The sequence below is a fragment of the Helianthus annuus genome, chromosome 16 (genome assembly GCF_002127325.2).
Source record: "Helianthus annuus cultivar XRQ/B chromosome 16, HanXRQr2.0-SUNRISE, whole genome shotgun sequence".
Lineage (NCBI taxonomy): Eukaryota > Viridiplantae > Streptophyta > Magnoliopsida > Asterales > Asteraceae > Helianthus > Helianthus annuus.
Genome location: NC_035448.2, coordinates 41135303 through 41160149, shown reverse-complemented (window position 1 = coordinate 41160149; position 24847 = coordinate 41135303). Strand labels below are relative to the sequence as shown.

Genomic DNA, 24847 nt, shown 5'->3' with positions numbered 1-24847 from the left:
CATCTTGGTGTGTTTACGTTATTCATAGTTTCATGTTTCCTTGGAACTGAAAGCTCGTTCTCTTGGAATTCATCATTCCGTTTCAAACGACTCATTTTATTTACCTTAAGTGTTTCACGGGTTCATAACTTAAATTAACATAACCAATTCATTGGTGTGGTACCATCCATTACCTAGCGAGGTATGAAACTTTCAAGTCTCTACCCACTTGATTCCTTTACAAGCCTCATTTTGACCCGTTTGGCTATCTAGTGAAGACCATCACTTTATTGACAAGCCAAACATGATTTCAATTCTTTATTTTGACCCGTTTGATGGTCTAGTGAACTTCGCCACTTTAACGACGCATCAAACGCATCCATTCCACTACGACATCATTTATACACTAAAACCAAACATCTTTACGTAATGTAACGAGACTAAAGTCACGCACCTTTAAAGCACACCTTTTCCACAAGTATCACCTCCGGCGTGTCCACTTGACGTTCCGGATTCCTTGCCTAAAGAGTTCAATTCATAACAAGATTAGAACTCTTTCATAAGCTTTAACGCTTTAATTCATAACATATGCAAATCTGCGTTTTTACGAACCTTTAACATTTTAAATCCTCGTTTAGGCGTTTTATCAAACACCTAGTGGGTCGGATTTCTACATGATCTAAACTAATTTCATGACTAGTAATTGTCATTCAAACTACTTTAATTAGTCAATTCTACACAAGTCTTAACATCAATATTTCTGAATTTATTCTTAAATTCAGATTTATGTTAGAACAAGATCATATTTTTAGGACTTATCAAGCTCTCTTCAAGTTCATTAGCCACCTACAATGGTGGTTATAAACTCTATGATTACCATGAAATCTTTTAACAAGATTTCACCTAGGGTTCATCCCTAAACACCATATCTATTCTAATTACACACATGCAATACACAATCAAGCTGAATTCTGATTTTTCACAACTAACCTAGAACTTGAGATGAATCAAAACTTCAAGATTTTACATACCTTATGATCTCCTCAACTAGGTGATCATTAATTTATGCTTGAAAATTGATTTGGTCATGATTTGAGCCTTCAATTTGTGGCTTTTGTGAATGTTAGGGTTTTGGAGAAATGGGGGTCGCCCTTCCCTGCTTCTGATCGAACCAGACCTCACAAAAGTGAGTTTGGTTTTTGTTTTATGTAATTAAGTTTCATTCTTTATCAACATAAGCCCCTCAACTTTTATTTGGTTTATAATTTAGGCTTTTTACCTCATTCATGTGTTATTGCAAAACTCCTAACTAACCGGGTTATTTATCCTAGTTAGCTTATTCTCGTTTATTTTACACTTTATAATTCTAATATAAAGTTTTTACATTTTCGGGGTGTTACAATTGAAAGTGTGGTTTGAATTTTGAATATGGAGCCTGAATGATTTTTCTTATATATGTGGAGCCAGAATTTTGAATGTGATAAAGGTTTTGAATTTTGAATGTGGAGCAGAGTTTTGAATTTGTATGTGGGCAGAGCTTTTCCCTTTTGTATATGGGCAGACCTTTGAAATTTTAATGTGGGCCAGAGCTTTGAATTTTAAAGTATTTTATATATTAAGACTTATGATGCAATAATGACATAAGAAATGCATTGTTGGACAGCCTCCATGGCTGCTACCTCAGCTTTTCTTATGTCACTGTATTTTCCCCTTTTATAAATAGTATAGATAGATAATAGATAATAGATGTGAGGGAACATTGTTCACCCTTCTGTATTTTTTTAATATATTTTAAAAGTTATTTTAATACATTTTAAAAGTGATTATGAGTAGATGAGAGAAAAAAATAATAATAAAAGTATAAATATTATTTACTTAAAAATATGAGAAAAAATGTAATAATTTTAATGTAATTATAAGGTTGAAATGGTGAGAAGGAGGTGAATGTAAATGCATGAGTGTTTCCTCCTTCCTGCACTAATCTCCATTAATGTTGATCGGCTTTGAAACCAACTCAAACTTGTTTTTTATTTTAACTAGAGGGAAGGCCCGTGCGATGCACGACATGACCAACAGTTAGTGTCCTTCATTTTGTTGTGTGTTTAGGGAAAATGTTTATGTATGGATAAAAGATAATTAGCCAAAAGACAATGTAAGAGATGCCATACAAAACGTGATAAGAGCTTATACCATAAGCTGGCCACACAAAATTTAAGGCGTGCATAGCACAGGAAACTTTGTTTGCGGAATCTGTTTAAGAACAAACATGTATGCCAAGTCTAAAAACATACGTTACAGGGGAAAACTTAAAGGAGTTCATAAAGCCTCCGTTTTTATTCAATAATCCACGAAATCTTCTGCTGCTAATACATGGCCATGTAGTCGACGTTCCCCTTAGCTACCCACAGAACCATCTGAATCAGAATCTTCATAATTAGGGCTGTGAAAGAAAGAAGGGAAATGTTAGGCTGAACCTTAACTTGGATGATGTATATATTTCCATTATTTTGTACTAAAAACTTGATAGAATGTAACTCCGTTCAGTAAATTCCCATCTATGAACTGCAGTTCAAACTCGTTGAAGATCAATTAATTCCATTTAGCTATTTGGCATGTAAAAATAGGGGGGAAAAACATAATCTAACGATTTAACTTAAATATCCAAACGAAAAAAAAGCATAAACAAATTCACTACAAATTGCATCATAATCGACATAAGGAAAGGTAACCTTACGGAATGTGGGAATCTAGTGGTGATGCCCGCGCGTCGCCGACTTGCCGCGGGTAAGTTCCATTACAATTCATTTCAACATTAAAGCGATGGGTTCGTATGCGTTCTCAAATCGAAAAAGCACATATCAAAACCAGTGGTGTCATTGTAGTCATAAAGAAATAAACATGATGTTTGTATCATATATTATTCAGTTTTGAACATTTACTAAAACACAACACAAATGGACAGGTAGTTACGTGGTTCATGGAATTTCATAAGTCAAAAGTATATATAGAAACTTACATGTACTTGCTGACTGTTTCTTTGAGCTTAACCGGTGTTGGTATTGTCATCACCCCTTTACCCTTCCTAGTCATGGGAGTAGGAGTGGTAGATCCAACGGATTGACAATTGGTTTCGTCTGGGAGCACACGTTTGCAGTTGAAGCTCTCAAAGGCCCCATGATGGTAGTATGTGGATGTATCAACTTGGATGGTTCGGGTGGTGCCTATAAGTGAATGTAAGCAGTTTGGGAGCGTTGAGATGCTACCGTTAGAGGTCTGTATCATGACTAGAGTGAAGCTATCCTGGTTGCTTGCGGAAGAAACGGTGTAGAGGTGCGAGAGACCCGATTCCATATTGAGTATAGACTGAGCAGTGGTGTTTGTTAGAATCTGTGTAGTGTCATCTAAGCACACGATGACCACATTTGCCGTGGAATCGAGCACATCAAGTTCAAGATGGAACCTGTTGAAAGTTTTTTTTTTTTCAGATGTGAAAATGTATAAAGACGTTTGCCAATGCACATAACTGTAGAATACCAAAGACGAACCTTGCTTGGGGAAACATAACTGGGTTTTCACAGCCAGCACACCACATCTCCTCGTGATCATGCGATACACCTTTCATACATTTTCCTCCTCCACACATAAGTCTGAACCACTCTTCGCTATTACGTACGCCTTTAATCACCACACGACAATTGAACTCAGCATTCTGCATGGATTAGAAGAAACATGTTTAATGTATGGATAATAATAATGCTGGGGGAAACAATCGAAATTATAGAAAGTGTTGATACCGTGTGTTTCTTATTTTCTCGACCATGGTTTAATATTTCTTCAAGAGTCGCCAAACTTTCTGTACAGTTAGCAACAACAGTAGTTTTCTTCATGTTCGCAGGTGTCTTTCGATATTCAGCCACAGGTTGTATAATGAAAGGTAGGATGCTTGAATGTGGCTGTGTATTTATAGAGACATGATAAGTAGGCTCTTGGGATGACCTGTGGCAGTTTTCATTTTAATGGAAGTTTAAATGCAAAGATGTTACAGGATCTGAATATGAAAATGTAAAGGCGCTCACACATCTAATTGCATTAATGATAACCAATAATAATAATTTGATGTTATGGAAGTTGAATATGAAGAGTCTATACATATATAAATCTATATTATTAAATCTATATAAATCTATAAATCTATATCATTCTATATACATATCCCCTATATGCAGATAATATATATATATACACGCACATATTTAGATATGCATACCAAGGGAAAACCAAGCTCATATGATCTATAACTGGTTAGAGCCACCAATGAAACTGCAGATAATGGTCTCCTGAATCTGAAATCATAAAAACCGAAACATTTCTAACCAATTAAATTCTGAATGGTAAAAGATAGAATGTGTAACATGATTCAAAACTAACCGTGTGATATTACGCCAAAGTCCACTAAAACGAAGCACAATTTGAAGAGTTGAAGCAACAATAGCAGCAGCTCCTTGAGTCCCTCTCATAATCCTCTCAAATTTCTATATAATCATCAACATGTGGGAGTCAATTAGATGTAATATTGAACGAAACACTATAAGTTTTATAAAAGGTTGATGTGCAAGTGTGTAACCACCTCTTGAGGTTCCACGGTGTCGCTATATTAACTAGCCAAAATGATTGAAACACTAGTAGGCACGAAAGTGTATGACCCCCCCCCCCACAAAACGACAGATGGCAACTGTGTCCAAATATGTGTTTGTGTCAATGTGTTCAAACCAGCAACAAACAATAGTCTTTGAATCATCGTTGCTTTTTCAGCCTAAAATAGACAAATAAACCAACCATCCCATGTATCTGAATAAAATAAAAAAAAAACTAAGAAATATCAAAGAATATGAGTTTTCAAAATTTAGTGGAAACTGTAAACACTTACATTCCCACCACTCGTGGCACAGAAGTAGCTGTTGCGCTGTCGTTATTGGCAGACTATGTGGATAGCTGGTCGTCAGCTGTTGTGTTTGGAACGGAGCAAACAAAAACTGGGTTTAGGGCATGCATTAGTTATTATGTTGGATTAACGGCGACAAAGGTGATAAAAGTTTCTTGGCATAATCTGTGGCAATCCAATCTCAACACATTTAGCAACCTACAGAACATTAAGGAAGTATATAAAACTAATATTTTTAGGCATAATTAGCATCATTCTATATACATATCCCCTATATGTAGATAATATATATATATACACGCACATATTTATATATGCATACCAAGGGAAAATCAAACTCATATAATCCATAACCGGTTAGAGCCACCAATGCAACTGTAGATGATGGTCTCATGAATCTGAAATCGTAAAAACCGAAACTTTTCCAACCAATTAAATTCTGAATGGTAAAAGATAGAATGTGTAACATGTTTCAAAACTAACCGTGTGATATTACGCCAAAGTCCACTAAAACCAAGCACAATTTGAAGAGTTGAAGCAACAATAGCAGCAGCTCCTTGAGGCCCTCTCACAATCCTCTCAAATTTCTATATAATCATCAACATGTGGGAGTCAATTGGATGTAATATTAAACGAAACACTATAAGTTTCATAAAAGGTTGATGTGTAAGTGTGCAACCACCACTTGAGGATCCACGATGTCGCTATATTGACCAACCAAAATGATTGAAATAGTAGTGGGCACGAAAGTGTATGACCCCCCCCCCAACGACAGCTGGCAACCGTGTCCCAAGATGCGTTTGTGTCAATGTGTTCAAACCAGCAACAAACAATAGTCTTTGAATCATCGGCGCCTTTTCTTCCTAAAATAGACAAATAAACCAACCAGCACATGTATCGAAATAAAATCAACAAACAAAAAACCAAGAAATAAAAAAGAATATGAGTTTTCAAAATTTTGTGGAAGCTGTAAAGACTTACATTCCCACCACCCGTGGCACATAAATAGCTATTGCGCTGGCGTTATTGGCAGAATACGGGGATAGTTGGTCGTCGGAGGGTACACGCATAATACTCAACGTGGTACGTATATAGCTGTTGTGTTTGGGACGGAACAAACAAAAAAATTGGGTTTAGGGCATGCATAAGTTATTATGTTGGATTAACAGTGATAAAGGCGATAAAAGTTTCTTGGTAGTCCAAAAATATACGGTAAGGCAAGTATTGTTTATTGTGTCCGATCTGATGTGGCCAAATTGTTAAACGTTTCTTTGTAAACGATGTTTTTGGTATGGTTTTTCATGCTACCGTTGCCATCCCCGACGATGACAATCTTTAAACCTTCAGGTGTCGTAACCCTTGAAAGCGCGACATAAAGCTGGCCATGGCTAAACACAGGTCAGGGCAAATACAGACCAACAACTTTTAATGACTGGCCTTGACTTTTATTAATGGTCATTGCATAGCATGGTTTCACTGGGAACTGGCGTCTTTTCATAATAAATGGCCATTTTGATTTCGTGGATGAAAGGGTTATCCTCGGTATTAATGCAGTATCTCCAAGATTAGACCCAGTACGTATCCTAGCCTTGATAACAAATTTCCCAAGGTCTGTGATAATAAGATGGGTGCCATTACATAATCCTTGCGAGGGGTTCACATTTCTTAAAAGCATGATAGGGAGGCCTTCTTTTAAATGCAAAGCGTGCGGTGGCATACCTGACAATGTCAAATAATTAAAGAATTTAACTGGTCACAATTTTTTTGTCTATAACTAATATTTTAGTGCCGGGGGGGGGGGGGGGTGGGGGTACCTGGGAATGTCAAAGAGTTTAGGAATTCAGACGGATAGAGTTGTTCCTGTTCTAATACATCCGTGGATGCGCGACATATCTCGTTAGAACTCTTGTAGGTCTTTGTGGTCCGTCTCAATTGTGCAAACATGTAATCATTGATTTCGTCCGCGTCTATATTGCGTGGGGTTAGTATTTCTCTTTCACACAAAAAATCGTCATCGGCCTGCCTTTCTGTAAACGACGGGAAGACAACGTTAACAATCGATTCCACAGGAAGGCCACAACTATCAACGATGAACCTCGCGGGTATCTTGATCCAGGTTGGCTCATCTTCACCTTCTTTGGCCTTTGAGGGAACGATTCCATCGCTGATTTCTAACAACCATTTGTTGAAACGTTGCCTATCCATGTCTAGCACACCTGTTGAGGTGTATTCGTTGACACGCATACTACGGTGGAGACTGAAGAGTTCACAACTTTTCCACAGATACGATTTATTTATGCATGCCTGAACAACATCTTCTCTTTTTCCCTTTGGGATGACGGGAAGGATTTGCCTGAAATCACCACCAAGCAAAACAGGCATGCCACCAAACACACGTTCCCTGTTTGCGTAGGTAGAAAACCCCAATATATCTCTAAGTGTTTTATCAAGTGCTTCAAAGGCATATTTTTGCATCATTGGTGCTTCGTCCCAGATGATTAACCTTACCTCTTGTAACAGGTGTGCCAACTGGGTATTTTGTTTGATGGCACACGTGCTATTGTGAAGTAATTCTAAAGGGATAACGAAGCGGCTATGAGCTGTCCGACCACCGGGTAATAGAAGGGACGCGATACCTGACGTGCGGGGATAGGTAAAGTGAGTAAAAATGGAGTTGCTGATATGTTCATAATTACACATATTTTTCGTATCGAATTCCTTACATTTTGATTGGTTTGTATGTGGTTTTCTCGCGATTCGGATACTTAATTGTTCAAATTATGGATTTGCATGAGTTGATGATGAACCTACTGATTTAGCGGTGAAAATGGAGGGAAGTGAATGAAGCAAGAGAAGCACGGAAAAACGTGTCGGAAAACAAGAAAAAAATAAAGGATTTGCTGAACAGTACCCTTTACGGACCGTAAGACCTAGTCTTTACGGTCCGCAAAGGGGGGGGGGGGGGCTCCGGATTGACCTAACAGCCTTACGGACCGCAAAGCTTTATCCATACAGTCCGTAAGCAAGTCGGTTTTCGCAAAAAAATTATAAATCAAGCACTACATTTGGGAGGATCCGTACTTATTTAGGATCGGTGCGGACCAGGTTATTAGGAGATGCGTGTTTGGGTCCGAGTCGCGCAACATTTTGCGACATTGTCATGAGGGACCGACTGGTGGCCATTATGGTGCTGCTTATACCGCCAAACGCGTGTTTGATGCTGGTTTTTATTGGCCGACCATCTTTAGGGACGCACATGAGTTTGTGCGAAGTTGTGATGCCTGTCAGAGGACAGGAAATATCTCATCCCGTAATGAGATGCCCCAAAACCCCATTCAGGTGGTTGAGGTCTTTGATATTTGGGGTATCGATTTCATGGGTCCGTTCCCCATGTCGAGGGGGAACCGATACATCCTAGTCGCAGTGGATTATGTTTCTAAGTGGGTGGAGGCAGAGGCCTTGCCTACGAATGACGCGAGGGTTGTTGTGAGATTCTTGAGGAGGTTGTTTGCTAGGTTTTGGACACCGAAGTCCTTGATATTTGATCGGGGCACCCACTTCTGCAATTCACAGATGGAGAAGGTCTTGAAATGCTATGGGGTCACCCATCGGCTTTCGACGGCCTATCATCCACAAACAAGTGGGCAGGTGGAAAATTCGAATAGGGGGATTAAGAGCATCTTGGAGAAAACTGTCGGAAACAGTCGTATTGATTGGTCCGAGAAGTTAGATGACGCTCTGTGGGCTTTCCGTACTGCTTATAGGACGCCTATTGGGACCACACCCTTTAGGTTAGTTTATGGGAAAGCATGTCATCTACCGGTGGAGCTAGAGCATCGTGCATACTGGGCACTGAAGGCAGTCAATCTTGACTTGCCAGCTGCGGGTAAGAACCGGTTTCTTCAGATGCACGAGTTAGAGGAGTTGCGCGATGAGGCGTATGAGAAGTCGTGGGCATATAAAGAGCGTACTAAGGCGTTGCACAACAAACACTTGAAGCAGGTGAAAGAGTTCAAGTGTGGGGAGAAGGTGTTGCTATACAATTCCCGGTTGAAGCTGTTCCCGGGAAAGTTGAGATCGCGTTGGCACGGACCGTATGTGGTCAAACAGGTGTTCCCGTACGGAACGATAGAGGTTGAGAATGAAGACGGTCAGAGGTTCAAGGTTAATGGGCATCGATTGAAGCATTTTGTTGAGGGACCGACCGAGGATCGAGAGGAGGAGGTGTTTGACCTCCCCGTTATGAGCACGTGAGAGTGTGTTGCATGCTCGGGATTTCCCGAGTTGTATAGTTTGTACCATTTTTTGTATCTTTTATTTTTGTGTATATTGAGTCTGTTTGTGTCAGTTTGTGTCGTACGTACTGATCTGTTTGTTGAGATGCGTAGTTCACAGGTGGAAAACCGAGCCAAGGCGTGCGGGTGTAACGTCGGAAACGAGGTGAGTTAAGGGTCTAATAATAATAATATTCACTAATAATAATAAATTAATAATAATAACAAAAAAAAATTCAAAATTCTGCTTTAACACCCTTTACGGACCGCAAGGATGTTCCAATACGGTCCGTAAGACTGTTTCCAGTTCAAAAAAAATTACAAAACCCCAAATCGGGGTCGTTGTTAGGGCTGGATTTTTATGACTTATGATCCTCACATATGATCCTAACCAGTGATCCTTATTTCTTTGGCAGATAGTGATCCTCAGAAGAGTTCCAGGATCAGGATCACGGACCATCATAGGGATCCTCATACTAACAGTTGTTTTCATTGGATTTAATGTTATCTTGCAGGAATGCCTGGCAGGATCCGCTCTTAGCAACGTAAACAAGGGACTCGTCTTTACAACTTTGGCATATGCTTAATCAGAGATGAACGTTGTGGACGATATGGAAACTCAGCATAATTTAAGGGCGATAATTTAGGCTAGATTTACTTTTATTCCTAAAGGGGTAACGAGCTAATAGTTAGTCTATTTACCTAAAATAGGGCCACTCACACTTGTATAAATAGCTCTCTTCCACATTCGGAAGACACAACACACTTCCCTCACGCTTTGACACACGATACTATAGTGATCCTTGTACTTAGCTCGTTACCATCCGAAGTTGTAACCTTTATTTGTTATATTGAAGTTTGGTGATCGGTAGTTTCCATCACCCGAGGTTTTTTATGCCGGAGATCATTCATTGATCAAGGGCTTTTTCCTCGTATAAATCCTTGTGTCACTTGTGCATTCTACATTTAAGTGATCCTTCACTTTGTTCATCATACCAAGCATCATTCCCCGTTTACATAAAGTTTGGTTGCATTATCCTTGTGTGATTTTTGACCAAAACAGTTTGGCGCCCACCGTGGGGCAATTGGTGCTTCATTCATAAAAAATTTTTCTGTTGGTGACCATTCCGGAGTGTTGCATGGCTTCGTCGTTGAAGAATACTTCCACAGCGATGTCGGCAGTCAATTCATCTACTGGCATTCCACCTTTGCCTCCACCACCAGCTGGATCTCAGAAAAATGCTGAGAAGAGACCAACTTCTATCTCCTCTAAACCATCATCTTCTGCTCTAACTTCTTCTGTTCCCAGTACTAGTGATATATTTACTTTGATTTTGCTGATGAGGGATCGTATGCAGCAGCAGGATGAAACTAATGACAGGATCCTCAGAGAAATCGGAGATCTCAAAAGACAAAAGAAAACGACAGAGGATCATTCCCCACTGATGCCCAAATCTTTGAATTTTGATACTCCAATGATTACTTCTCAGCCATCAGAGGTCCCAGACATTCAATATGTGGGTGGATCAAGAGGAATGCATTTCGGCCCAGCAGCAGTGACTCAGGCATCAGGATCATATTTCCAACCGGCAGGATCCTATACTCAACATATGGGATCCTTCATGAACTCAGGATCCTCCTTCGTTCCAGGATCATCTCAGGTTCAAGGATCCTCCTTCGTCCCAGGATTATCCCACGTTCAAGGATTCTCCTTCGTCCCAGGATCATCCCAGGTTCAAGGATCATCCTTCGTTCTGGGATCATCCCAGGTTCAAGGATCCTTCTTCGTTCCAGGATCATCCCAGGTTCAAGGATCCTCCTTCGTTCCAGGATCATCTCAGGTTCAAGGATCCTCCTTCGTCCCAGGATTATCCCAGGTTCAAGGATTTTCCTTCGTCCCAGGATCATCCTAGGTTCAAGGATCATCCTTCGTTCTGGGACCATCCCAGGTTCATGGATACTCCATCGTTCCAGGATCATCCCAGGTTCAAGGATCCCTTCAGATACCAGGATCCTTGAAGAATTTGCAAACAGGAAGTCTAGATGTCCATCAAGGAGATTTTATTCCGATGCAGACCATTGCTTCCACTGGTCCATCCATCATCCCAGAATCCCTGCAATATGGATTCACATCCAATGTTCCTAATTTGAACCCTATGGGAGGTAACACTTTTAATAATTCTCTTACCACTAACCATGGATTCATGCAGGATACAGGTATCAATCATGCTATGGCCAGAGAACTACAAAAACTGAAGGATATGATATCAAGTGTTCCAGGGGTAGTCAAACCTATCCCGGAGATTGCAGATGGAAGCCATAAGGTATCTCGTTTTGCACCACCAATTTGTGATGCTGAGATACCCAAAAGGTTCCATATCCCTACTATGAAGCTGCATGATGGTACAACGGATCCTGAGGAACACATAGCAAAATACAGGGAGAGGATGGAGATCAATCCAATTCCAGAAAAGTTAAAGGAAGCATGCTTATGCAAAGGATTTGGATCCACTCTTACTGGATCAGCTCTTAAATGGCTGCTAAGTCTTCCCCCTTACTCTATTACTTCATTTGCTAATTTAGTTAATTTATTCAATAATCAATTCTCTTGTAGTAGAAAATTTGAAAGGTTGACTAGTGATTTATATAGGGTAACTCAGGGTCATAATGAATCATTAAGGGATTACATAACCAAGTTTAGTACAGAATCCTTGGATATTCCTAACTTGGATATGGCCACAGCTGTTGAGGCCTTCAAGATGGGATTGCTTAAGGATTCATTGTTCTATGATGATCTTGTTATGACACCATGCAGGAACCTAGATGAAGTAAGAACTCGGGCACTCAGGTTCATCCGGCTAGAGGATGACAAGAGGATCCAGGAGAGACAAGCAGGATCCTCAAAGAAAGAAAAGCAAGGATCCTCTTTCAAAAGCAACAGATTCAAATCCTACAATAGGAATGACAACCAGAACGTGCATGCCGTTGACCAAGAAGAGGACGATGAGGATTATCCTCCAATTTCTGAATATTGTTTTTCCGTTGATAATCATGAACTAATCCTTGCAATGCAGAATCTAGGAGAAAAAGCCAGATGGCCCAGAAAAAACGACAAACCAACTGGAACTAAAGACAAATCGAAGTGGTGTGCATACCACGAGGATTTTGGGCATTTAACCGAAGAATGCATCGCATTAAGAAAGGAAATTGGATATCTGCTAAGCAAGGGGCATCTAAAAGAGTTGTTGGGAAGAAAAAAGCAAAGGACTCAGGATCCTGAGAGGATCCCTGAGAAAGCTCCAGCTCCTCCGGCAGATGCACAAGTAATCAACTTTATTTCTGGAGGATCAGACATATGTGGTACATCCTTCTCGGCAGCTAAAAGGCATGCAAAGGAAGCTAAAATGGATAACGGAGAAAGACCTATTCGAACATCAAGTGTCTCGGAAGGAAAAACGATAACCTTTGATGAGGATGATCGCATTAACATCCAGGATCCTCATCATGATAGTTGTTAGGGCTGGATTTTTGTTATACGTGATCCTTACACGTGATCCTAACCAGTGATCCTTGTTTATTTGGCAGACAGTGATCCTCAGGAGGACTTCAGAATCAGGATCATGGACCATTACAGGATCCTCATGCTAACAGTTATCTTCGTTTAATACAATGATATTTTGCAGGAACATCTAGCAGGATACGCTCTTAGCATCATAATCAAGGGACGCGTCTTCACAATTATAGCACGAGCTAAATCAGAGATAGACGTTGCAAAGGATATGGAAACTTAGCTTGATTTAAGGGCGGCAATTTAGGCTAGATTGTTTATGTTTCTAAAGGGGTAATGAGCTGATTATTAGTCCTTTTACCTAAAATAGGTCACCTACACTTGTATAAATACCACTCTTCCTCATTTGGAAGAACACACAACACAATTCTCACATGCTTAGACACTCGAAACTATAGTGATCCTTGTACTCAGCTCATTATCATCCGAAGTTGTAACTATATTTTTCTTATATTGAAGTTGGTGATCGGTAGTTGCCATCACCCGAGGTTTTTTATGCCGGAGATCATACATTGATCAAGAGCTTTTTTCTCGTATAAATCATTGTGTCTTTGCATATTTTTCACAAAAGTGATCCTTTACTTTTATAATTAACCAAGCATCATACCCCGTTTACATAAAGTTTGGTTACATTATCCTTGTGTGATTTTTGACCAAAACAGTTTGGCGCCCACCGTGGGGCAATTGGTGCTTCATTCATAAGAAAACTCTTTGTTCAAAATCATTTCGAAGAATTACATGGCTTCATCATTGAAAAACATGTCCACGGCAATGTCTGCAGTCACCTCGTCTCAGAACACTCTGCCTCCTCCACCGGCAGGATCCCAGAAGAATGCTGAGAAGAGACAAACTCCTACTAACTCTAAACCTCCATCTCCTTCTGCTATGAATTCCTATATTCCCAGTACTAGTGATGTATTTACTTTGATTTTGCAGATGAAGGATCGTATGCAGCGGCAGGATGAAACTAATGATAGGATCCTCAGGGAAATTGGAGATCTCAAAAGACAAAAGAGAACGGCAGAGGATCATTCCCCACTGATGCCCAAATCCTTGAGCTTTGATACTCCAATGATCACTTCTCAGCCATCGAGAATTCCAGACGTGCAAATTGTGGGAGAATCAAGAGGATTGCACCTCGGATCGACAGCAATGACTCAGGCATCAAGCTCACACTTTCAACCGGCAGGATCCTATCCCCAGCATATGGGATCCTTCATGAATTCGGGAGCCTATCCGGGAACACAGCAGCTTCCAGGATCCTACTTTGTTCCAGGATCATCCCAGGGTCAAGGATCCTTCTTTGTTCCAGGATCATCCCAGGGTCAAGGATCCTCCTTCGCTCCAGGATCCTTCCAGATACCAGGATCCTTCCAAATGCCAGGATCCCTAAAAAGTTTGCAAACAGGAAGTCTAGATGTCCATCAAGGGGACTTCATTCCAATGCAGACCATTGCTTCCACTGGTCCCTCCGTTATCCCCGAATCCCAACAATATGGATTCACTAACTTGAACTCAATGGGAGGTAACACTTTAAATAATCATCTTACTACTAACCATGGATTCATGCAGGATACAGGTGTCAATCATGCTATGGCCAGGGAATTGCAGAAGCTAAAAGATATGATCTCAAGTGTTCCAGGGGTAGTCAAGCCTATCCTAGAGATTGCAGATGGAAGCCACAAGGTATCTCGCTTTGCACCACCAATTTGTGATGCAGAGGTGCCCAAAAGGTTCCATATCCCTACTATGAAGCTGTATGATGGTACAACGGATCCAGAGGAGCACATAGCACAATACAGGGAGAGGATGGAGATCAATCCTATCCCAGAAAAGCTGAAGGAAGCGTGCCTATGTAAAGGATTTGGATCCACTCTTACTGGATCAGCTCTTAAGTGGCTGCTAAGTCTTCCCCCTTACTCTATTACTTCATTTGCTAATTTAGTTAATTTATTCAATAACCAATTCTCTTGTAGTAGAAAATTTGAAAGATTAACCAGTGATTTATATAGGGTAACCCAAGGTCATAATGAATCATTAAGGGATTACATAACTAAATTTAGTAAAGAATCCTTGGACATTCCCAACCTGGATATGGCTACGGCTGTTGAAGCCTTCAAAATGGGACTGCTTAAGGATTCATTATTCTATGATGATCTTGTTATGACACCATGCAGGAATTTAGATGAAGTAAGAACTCGGGCACTCAGGTTCATCCGGCTGGAGGATGACAAGAGGATCCAGGAGAGACAAGTAGGATCCTCAAAACAGGAGAAGCAAGGATCCTCCTTCAAGAACAACAAATTCAAATCCTACCATAGAAATGAGAACCAGAATGTGCACGCTGTTGACCAAGAAGAGGATGATGAGGATTATCCTCCAATCTCAGAATATTGTTTTTCCGTTGATAATCATGAACTAATCCTTGCAATGCAGAATCTAGGTGAAAAAGCTAGGTGGCCCAGGAAGAATGATAAGCCATCCGGGACTAAAGACAAGTCAAAATGGTGTGCATACCATGAGGATTTCGGGCATCTAACTGAAGAATGCATAGCTTTAAGAAAAGAGATTGGATATCTGTTAAGCAAGGGGCACCTAAAAGAATTATTGGGAAGAAAAAAGCAAAGGACTCAGGATCCTGAAAGGATCCCTGAGAGGGCTCTAGCACCTCCGGCAAATGCACAAGTGATCAACTTTATTTCCGGAGGATCAGACATCTGTGGTACATCCTTCTCGGCGGCCAAAAGACATGCAAAAGAGTCAAAAATGGATAATGGAGAAAGGCCTATTAGAACATCAAGTGTCTCAGAGGGAAGATAATTACGTTTGATGAGGATGATCACGTCAATATTCAGGATCCTCATCATGATAGTTTAGTTATTACTCTCTTTATCTCTAACCATTTTGTCCGCAGGATCCTTATCGATGGAGGAAGCTCAGTGAACATTATCCAGCTTGATGTTCTGAAGAAAATGGGTATCCCAGAATCAGACATCACACCAAGATCCTCCGTGCTTGTAGGATTCAGTGGAGAAACGAAGAAAACTCTGGGGGACATCAAACTCCCAATCTACGTGAAAGGATTACATAATTATCAGAAATTTTGTGTTATTGACTGTTTGTCTTGTTGCAATGTTATCCTTGGCAGACCTTGGATACATGATATGAAAGCAGTCCCATCCACCTACCATCAATGTGTAAAGCTCCCTAGCCCATGGGGAATAATCAAGATCGACAGTGATCAGCAGGAGGCTAAGGATTGTTATACCTCATCCATGAAGCCAACCTCGAAGCCAAGGGAGCAATAGCAATTACAGTATCCTCCAAGGAATGTCTTGGAGGCAAGGGAACAAGATGTGGACGAAATCCTCTTGGATCCTAGTGATCCTGAATCAAAAATCTATATCGGATCAGGGATCCTTGGCAAGATGAAAGAAGACTTAATATCCTTCCTCAAAAGAAGAAAATCTACCTTTGCTTGGAAACATGAAGATATGACAGGTATATCAAAGGATATTATTACTCACAAACTTGGCATTGACAGGTCTATCAAACCAATCCATCAAAAAAGGAGGAAGTTTGCACCGGAAAGGAATGCCATTATCCAAGAAGAAGTAGAGAGACTACTTCGAGCAGGTATGATCAGAGAGGTAAAATATCCAAAATGGTTAGCCAATGTGGTCGTTGTCCAAAAGAAAAACGGAAAGTGGAGGGTATGTGTCGATTTCACTGATTTAAATAAGGCATGTCCCAAGGATCCTTTCCCATTACCCCACATTGACTCCATGGTGGATGCAACAGCATGGCATGAACTGTTAACCTTTATGGATGCATCATCTGGATTCCAACAAATTCAGATGGAACCATCTGACCAAGAGGATACAGCCTTTATGTCCCCAACAGGTTTGTATTGTTATATTGCCATGCCTTTTAGATTAAGAAATGCAGGTGCAACATATCAAAGGCTGGTGAATATGATGTTCAAAGATCAAATTGGACAAACTATGGAAGTATACATAGATGATATGGTAGTCAAATCAAAGAAAGCTGAGGATCACCTAAGGGATTTGGAGGAAGCATTTGATATCCTTGATAATTATAACATGAAGCTTAATCCTTCGAAGTGCCACTTTGGTGTTAAGGCAGGTAAATTCCTAGGATATATGGTAACTCAGAGGGGCATTGAGGCAAGTCCGGAGCAAATTAAAGCACTAGTAAACATCAAGTCCCCTGCCAATGCTAAGGATGTGCAAAGGCTAACAGGCAGGATAGCAGCTCTGAACAGGTTCATATCAAAATCCTCAGAAAAATGTAAAGAATTTTACGATATCAAGAAGTTTGAATGGACTGAGAAACATGAGAATGCTTTACAAGCCCTTAAAGAATATATGTCCTCAGCACCAGCATTATCAAAACCCGAGAAAGGAGATGTGTTATCCTTATATTTGGCGGTATCCTCAACCGCTGTAAGTGCTGTCCTTGTTAAGGATCATGAAGGTACACAATATCCTATCTACTATGTAAGTAAGAGTTTACTTGATGCCGAATCCAGGTACTCACACCTCGAAAAACTTATTCTTGCATTAATCATGGCATCAACTAAGTTAAGGCATTATTTTGAAACCCATACTATTGTTGTTAAAACTAACTTTCCAATTAAGAATGTCCTCAGGAAACCAGAGATGTCACGAAGAATGGCTAAGTGGGCAGTAAAGCTTAGTGCCCATGATATAAGATATGAGCCAAGAACATCCATTAAATCCCAAGCACTAGCTGACTTTGTGGCTGATTTCAGTAGTGATCTACAAAAAGAAGCAGAATTGGAAGTCCAACAGCTGGATGAGACCAAGGATCCCTGGATACTACACACTGATGGATCCTCAAATGTCAAGGGCACAGGGCTCGGGATACTACTAAAATCGCCACAGGGGGACATAATACCCCACTCCATAGCCTGTGAGTTCCAAGCAACTAACAATGAGGCTGAATATGAAGCCTTAATTGCTGGCTTGCAAATTGCTAAGGATATGGGGGTGAAATATCTTAAAGTATATGTAGATTCATTATTGATCACCAATCACTTTAATGGATCCTATGCTGTTAAAGGTGAAAAACCAACCAAATATTTAGAGATAGTCAAAGAATTGGCACTCTCTTTTGTCTCTTTCAGCTTAACACAGGTACCAAGGGAGGATAACACGGAAGCTGATGCATTGGCCAACTTAGGATCATCCTTAAAAATTCCAGAAGACATAAGTATCCCTATCATCCATATCCTGGCTCCAGCTATTGAAAATCAAGTGGCCATGGAAATAGAAGAGGATACTGCAGTAATCCCTAGTAAAGAAGCTCAATCTTATGCAGGATCATGGGTCTCACCAATCATAAAATACTTGTAACACGGAGAGATTCCGATGGGAGAAAATCCTAGAGCTTTCAGGATCAAGGTATCTCAATTTACAATCTTAAATAATGTGCTATATAAACGATCCCTTGCAGGACCATATTTAAGATGTATTGAGGATCCTGAAATTGAAGAAGTGTTGAGAGACTTCCATGAAGGAGATTGTGGAAACCACACTAGGGGCAGGGCATTATTCTCAAGGATCCTTAGAACAGGATACTACTGGCCAACCATGAAAAGGGATGCTGTAGAATATGCTAGGAAATGTGATCCTTGTCAAAGACACAGCAATATCCTTCATCAACCAGCTGAATTGCTACACCCCATACCATCCTCTTGGCCATTCATGAGATGGGGAATGGATATAGTTGGCAAGCTCCCTAAAGCACCTGGTGGAAAAGTATTTATGCTTGCCATGACTGACTACTTCTCTAAGTGGATAGAAGCTGAAGCTTTTGCTCAAGTCAGAGAAAAAGAAGTTATATCCTTTATCAAAAGAAACATTATAACTAGATTTGGCATTCCCTCTGAAATTGTATGTGATAATGGTTCCCAATTCATTGGAAGCAGAACTACTAACTTTTGTGACAGTTGGGGAATCAAGATGATAACATCAACACCAGTTCATCCACAAGCCAATGGCCAAGCAGAATCATCCAACAAGATCATCATCAACAATCTGAAGAAAAAGCTAGGATCCAAGAAGGGAAAATGGGCAGAGGAGTTACCTTATGTGCTATGGGCCGATAGAACAACTCCCAAGAATGTCCCTGGTCAAACACCTTTTTCTTTAGTATTTGGGGCAGAAGCAGTGATCCCAACGGAGATGGTGATCCCAACTGCTAGAACAAATGCTCGTGATCCTGAAGAAAATGCTGCAATCCTGGCCCAGGATTTGGATACTATTGAGGAAATCAGGGATCTGGCTAGGATAAGGATGGCAAGCTACCAACAAAGAATGACTGGTGCTTACAACAAAAATGTTAGGATAAGGAAGTTCCAAGTCGGAGATATGGTGTTGAGAAAAACATTCCAAAACACTATTAATCCTGCTGACGGGAAGTTAGCACCAAAGTGGGAAGGCCCTTACTTGATTGAAGCTGAAGCAGGAAAGGGGGCATACAGATTGCTAACTATGGAAGGAAACTTGTTACCAAGAGCCTGGAATGCTGTTCACTTAAAGAGATACTTTGTGTGAACATGATCCGACAAAGCATGTGATCCTTACATTGAAGTATCCTCAAAGAATCCCGGTGATGTCAGTGATCCTTACTCTGGTAATATCCTTATCTTAAAACTATTACATTTCCTTACTTTTTACCAAAGGATAAGGATCCTGTATCCTTCATCCTCTTCTCACAAACCATTTGAGTTATGATAGTTCAGGTATCTACAGCATATCGTCAAAGATCTTTAAAAGCAACGCAGATCCTTGGGTCTAACCCCAGTTATCCTTGGGATTATCCCCAGTTTCCGCCAGCAGCGCACGATGATCCTGATATAGTTCACGTCTTTGGGACCAGTACCCACTTCCGGGGCTGACAACCTCATCGTACTGGCTATACCCAGGATCCTACGTATAATGGTAGACGTACCATACATCCGTTCATAAGGTTTCTAACGTTTTCACGTTAGCTAAGGTTTTGACATTTTCATGTCACTAAGTTTGGATAGTCGCCAGTAAGGGCCATACTCCAGTTTACATACGATCCTTTGGGCTTGTCCCCAGTTATCCTTTGGGCTTGTCCCCAGTGATCCTTTGGGATCATCCCCAGTGATCCTATGGGCTTGTCCCCAGTTATCCTTTGGGTTTGTCCCCAGTTACTAACTTATCTTTTACATTGGCTTAGTCCCAAGATATGTTCCATTTTTCAGGTTCTCGAAGTTAAACAAATAAGGATCCTTAATCCTTATCGTATGTTTATCTTGATTAAAGGTTAGGATCCTAACTTGGATCCTCAGGTATGATCCTTGACTATTTTGATTATACTAACCAACCCCTACACTTTGACAACTAAAACTATGATCCTTGAAAATTTTCAATGATAGGATATTTGATCTAGGATCATATCCTAAATTTATTAAACATGGTTTGCTCAACTCTTGTTACTCTAACAAATATGTTTCTAAAAACTGGGAAATAAGAAGATAAATAAAGGATAACAACACGAGATAAGCCAGAAAGATTAGAGTTATATTATTAACAAAAGGATCTTAAACCCTTTCAAAAAGTTGTCAAAATTGCCAACCCACATTTCTACCAGCAAAACGTGGCCCGTCCACATGGGTTGTCAAAGGGTGTCCATTGTCTATACGGTCTTAGCATATGCAGGAAATTAAAGGCGGCAGGATCACAAAGGCTTCATCCCCCAAACAGAGGATCCCTCCACCATTTGCGATCCTACCTATTGTTCAAAGGATCCAGGATCCTTAACCCTAAAACTATTGTTCAAAGATTACAAACCATAATTGTTTCAAACCACAAACAAACCACTACCAAACTCAAAAAAAATTGGGCTCCGGCCTAGTCTCGAAATATCCATCATCGCCCAATCCAGCAGCTCACACCTTTGCTGCTCCATCACCACCAGCTTCTCCACCCTGATCCTTGTCAGCATCACCGCCCTCCAGCATTGGGATCTCCTCTGCTTCGTCCTCATCCTCCAGCTCTGCCAATCTTGCCTTCCAACCCTCCACGTCCCATGAGCTCTTGTCAAAGGCAGGATCCTGAGCCTCCGCAGCCATTTGTAGTCGTATCTTGTACATAGCAGTTGCGGCAGAGACCTTGGCATCCTGGATGATCTCCTGCTTCTCGCCATCCATGTCAATTAGCCTTTGAGCAGCCTCATCCTTTGTAGCCCGGAGCTCCTTCTCAAGATCGGCTATCTTGAGATCCTTTAACACGCCCATTTGTTGGAGGTCGGCGATTTGGCTCTCCTGATCCTTGACGTGGCCAAGGTAGGTCTCAATCTCAGCAAGTTTCTGCAAAAGAGAAAAAAGGTAAGTTTAGGATCAGGTGATCCTCAAAAAATCAGGATATACAGGCAGAATATACAAGCAGGATATTCGAGAAGGATAACCAATAGGGGCAATGATCCTTACCTCATTGACATAGTCAAGGAACTGTTGGCGGATCAGGGGAAATCCTTGGAGATCCCCAGAAGTCTTCCTCTTCTTCCCCTTACCTCTAACAGGTGCTTTAGGAGCCGAAGCAGAGGGACTGGCAACAGAAGCCTTCTTTCGTGAAGACTTGACGTTGGCAAGTTCATCAATCCCGAACTTGGATGCAGACTTGGCAGACTTAGCAGGTTTCCCAGCGCCTACACAACCAAAACAAGATAAGTTCCCTTACTAACTAAACAATCTTACATATAACTTACTTTTTAATAAGGATACTTACTTGACATAGTGGCAGATGCGGAGGATACTTCTTGAGAATCTTGGACGGTGACTTGAAAACTTCTGATTTCAGGATCAAGCTTCTTGAAAGCAAGGACCCTCTCTCTGGTAGCAGGGGTTAACTTGAGATGAGCAATGGAGACAGCTGCACAATAAACAAAAAACAAGACATTAGTGATCCTCGTCATAAGAGATCAGTCTGATGGTGATCCTTCCAGGATCCTCTATCCTACCATGGGTGGCCCACTCCTTGGGCAGATCATTCCCATCAGGGAGGGAATCCCTTCTCACAAAGAAGAAACGACGCTTCCAGTTTGTGTCATTTTTGGTAACTTTCAAAACAGGGTGATCCTCCCCGGCCTTCCGTTTCAGCAAATATCGATGAGAACCAAACGTGGTAAGATCATAAAGCTCGGCCAGCTCTGCCATCCCTAAATCAATCCCCTCCTGCTCGATGATCCTCTCGAAGGTATACAAGACCCTCCAGATCATCGGCATAGCTTGGATATAAGATATGCCGGTCAGAGAAAAGAAAGATTGGGTGAAGGCCGGAAAAGGATACGAATATCCTATGGTAAATGGAGTTGCAGGAAAGATCACCCAGGTGTCTGAAACAAAGTCACTCAAAGCAGTGGATGTGAAGGATTTGAAAACAGCATCCGCCGGAAAGCAATGACGAATCCTATCTACATGAGCATCGGTAAAGCAACATCTCTCCGTAGGAGAGTCCTTAATGATCCCTTGGCTTTTCAAGGGACTGCTCTTCTCGTGATCCTTATGGGGAGAGTTTCGGAGCAACATCCTCACAGCAGAATAAAAACAGGGGAGCAGAAAAACAGAGCAAGAGAAGGAAGAATGGAAAGAGAAGAAAAGAGAATACCTGATCGATCTTCGGTAGCGATTATAAAGGGAAGATATCTCGAATTTAAATGCAGAGTGATCCCAACCCTATCTCCTATTTATAATCATGATTTGCAGGGATTGTCACATCTATGACGTAAGGGTTGCAACGGCTAGTTCGATATTAACGGCTAGTTATCCGAGTCATTCGTTGCAGATAAGATCAAAGCAAAATATAACTCGTTTATTTACAATAAACTCCTTATATTTTGGGGGCAATTGTTAGGGCTGGATTTTTTATTACGTGATCCTTACACGTGATCCTAACCAGTGATCCTTGTTTATTTGGCAGACAGTGATCCTCAGGAGGACTTCAGGATCAGGATCATGGACCATTACAGGATCCTCATGCTAACAGTTACCTTCGTTTAATACAATGTTATTTTGCAGGAACATCTAGCAGGATACGCTCTTAGCATCATAATCAAGGGACGCGTCTTCACAATTATAGCATGAGCTTAAATCAGAGATAGACGTTGCAAAGGATATGGAAACTTAGCTTGATTTAAGGGCGGCAATTTAGGCTAGATTGTTTTATTTTCTAAAGGGGTAATGAGCTGATTATTAGTCCTTTTACCTAAAATAGGTCACCTACACTTGTATAAATACCACTCTTCCTCATTTGGAAGAACACACAACACAATTCTCACACGCTTAGACACTCGAAACTATAGTGATCCTTGTACTCAGCTCATTATCATCCGAAGTTGTAACTATATTTTTCTTATATTGAAGTTGGTGATCGGTAGTTGCCATCACCCGAGGTTTTTTATGCCGGAGATCATACATTGATCAAGGGCTTTTTCCTCGTATAAATCATTGTGTCTTTGCATATTTCTCACAAAAGTGATCCTTTACTTTTATAATTAACCAAGCATCATACCCCGTTTACATAAAGTTTGGTTACATTATCCTTGTGTGATTTTTGACCAAAACATAGTGTCTCGGAAGGAAAAATTATAACCTTTGATGAGGATGATCGAGTTGAACATCCAGGATCCTCATCATGATAGTTTGGTTATTACTCTTTTTATTTCTAACCACTTTGTCCGCAGGATCCTTATTGACGGAGGAAGCTCAGTAAACATTATCCAGCTTGATGTTCTGAAGAAAGAAACGGGTATCCCTGAATCAGATATCACACCAAGATCCTCCGTGCTTGTAGGATTTAGTGGCGAAACTAAGAAAACCCTGGGGGACATCAAACTCCCAATTTACGTGGAAGGATTACATAATTATCAGAAATTTTGTGTTATTGATTGTTTGTCTTGTTGTAATGTTATCCTTGGCAGGCCCTGGATACACGATATGAAGGCAGTCCCATCCACCTACCATCAATGTGTGAAGCTCCCTAGCCCTTGGGGAATAATCAAGATCGATAGTGATCAGCAGGAGGCTAAGGATTGTTACACCTCATCAATGAAACCAGCTCGAAATCAAGGGAGCAATAGCAATTAAAGTATCCTCCAAGGGGTGTCTTGGAGGCAAGAGAGCAGGATGTGGACGAAATCCTCTTGGATCCTGATGATCCTGAATCTAAAATCTACATCGGATCAGGGATCCTTGATAAAATGAAAGAAGACATAGTATCCTTCCTCAAAAGAAGAAAATCTACCTTTGCATGGAAACATGAGGATATGACAGGTATATCTAAGGATATTATCACTCATAAACTTGGCATTGACATGTCAATTAAACCAATCCATCAAAAAGGAGGAAGTTTGCACCAGAAAGAAATGCCATTATCCAGGAAGAGGTAGAAAGATTACTACGAGCAGGTATGATTAGAGAAGTGAAGTATCCAAAATGGCTAGCCAATGTGGTTGTTGTTCAAAAGAAAAATGGAAAGTGGAGGGTATGTGTCGATTTCACTGATTTGAATAAGGCATGTCCCAAGGATCCTTTCCCATTAGCCCACATTGACTCCATGGTGGATGCAACGGCGGGTCATGAACTGTTTAACCTTTATGGATGCATCATCTGGATTCCAACAAATTCAGATGGAACCATCTGACCAGGAGGATACGGCTTTATGACCCCAACCGGTTTATATTGTTATATTGCTATGTGTGACAACTCGAACTTTAGATTTACTTGTGCACGATATGTGATTATATGAACTTGATCAATTAATTGAAAGTATGATTATTATGCTTGTGTATGTAATGTATTTATGTATGGTTATGACCCGATCGCACAAACACAAGACCCACTCGACCGCACAAGCCCACTTGGGCTTTACATTTGGACGCGGCCCCTTATGGGCAGCCTAAGTGGATTTCGGCCCACCTACTTTACACGATTAACACAAGGGGTGTTGGTAATTTGCACACACTTTGGCAAATCATCCTCACACAAGAAACCCTAGGCGCTACCTCTCT

General features: G+C 40.8%; 1 protein-coding gene across 1 annotated transcript; it reads left to right on the top strand.

Annotated features, from left to right (window-relative positions):
• The first annotated feature begins 8239 nt into the window (after positions 1-8239).
• On the top strand, positions 8240-9175 carry LOC118488187 (uncharacterized protein K02A2.6-like). The gene has a single exon (XM_035985404.1). It carries the CDS (start codon positions 8240-8242, stop codon positions 9173-9175), a length of 936 nt encoding a protein of 311 aa, XP_035841297.1.
• The last annotated feature ends 15672 nt before the right edge of the window (positions 9176-24847 follow it).

Coding starts and splice junctions, on each gene's coding strand:
- LOC118488187 (XM_035985404.1), top strand. CDS start 8,240: ATGCCCCAAAACCCCATTCAGGTGGTTGAGGTCTTTGATATTTGGGGT.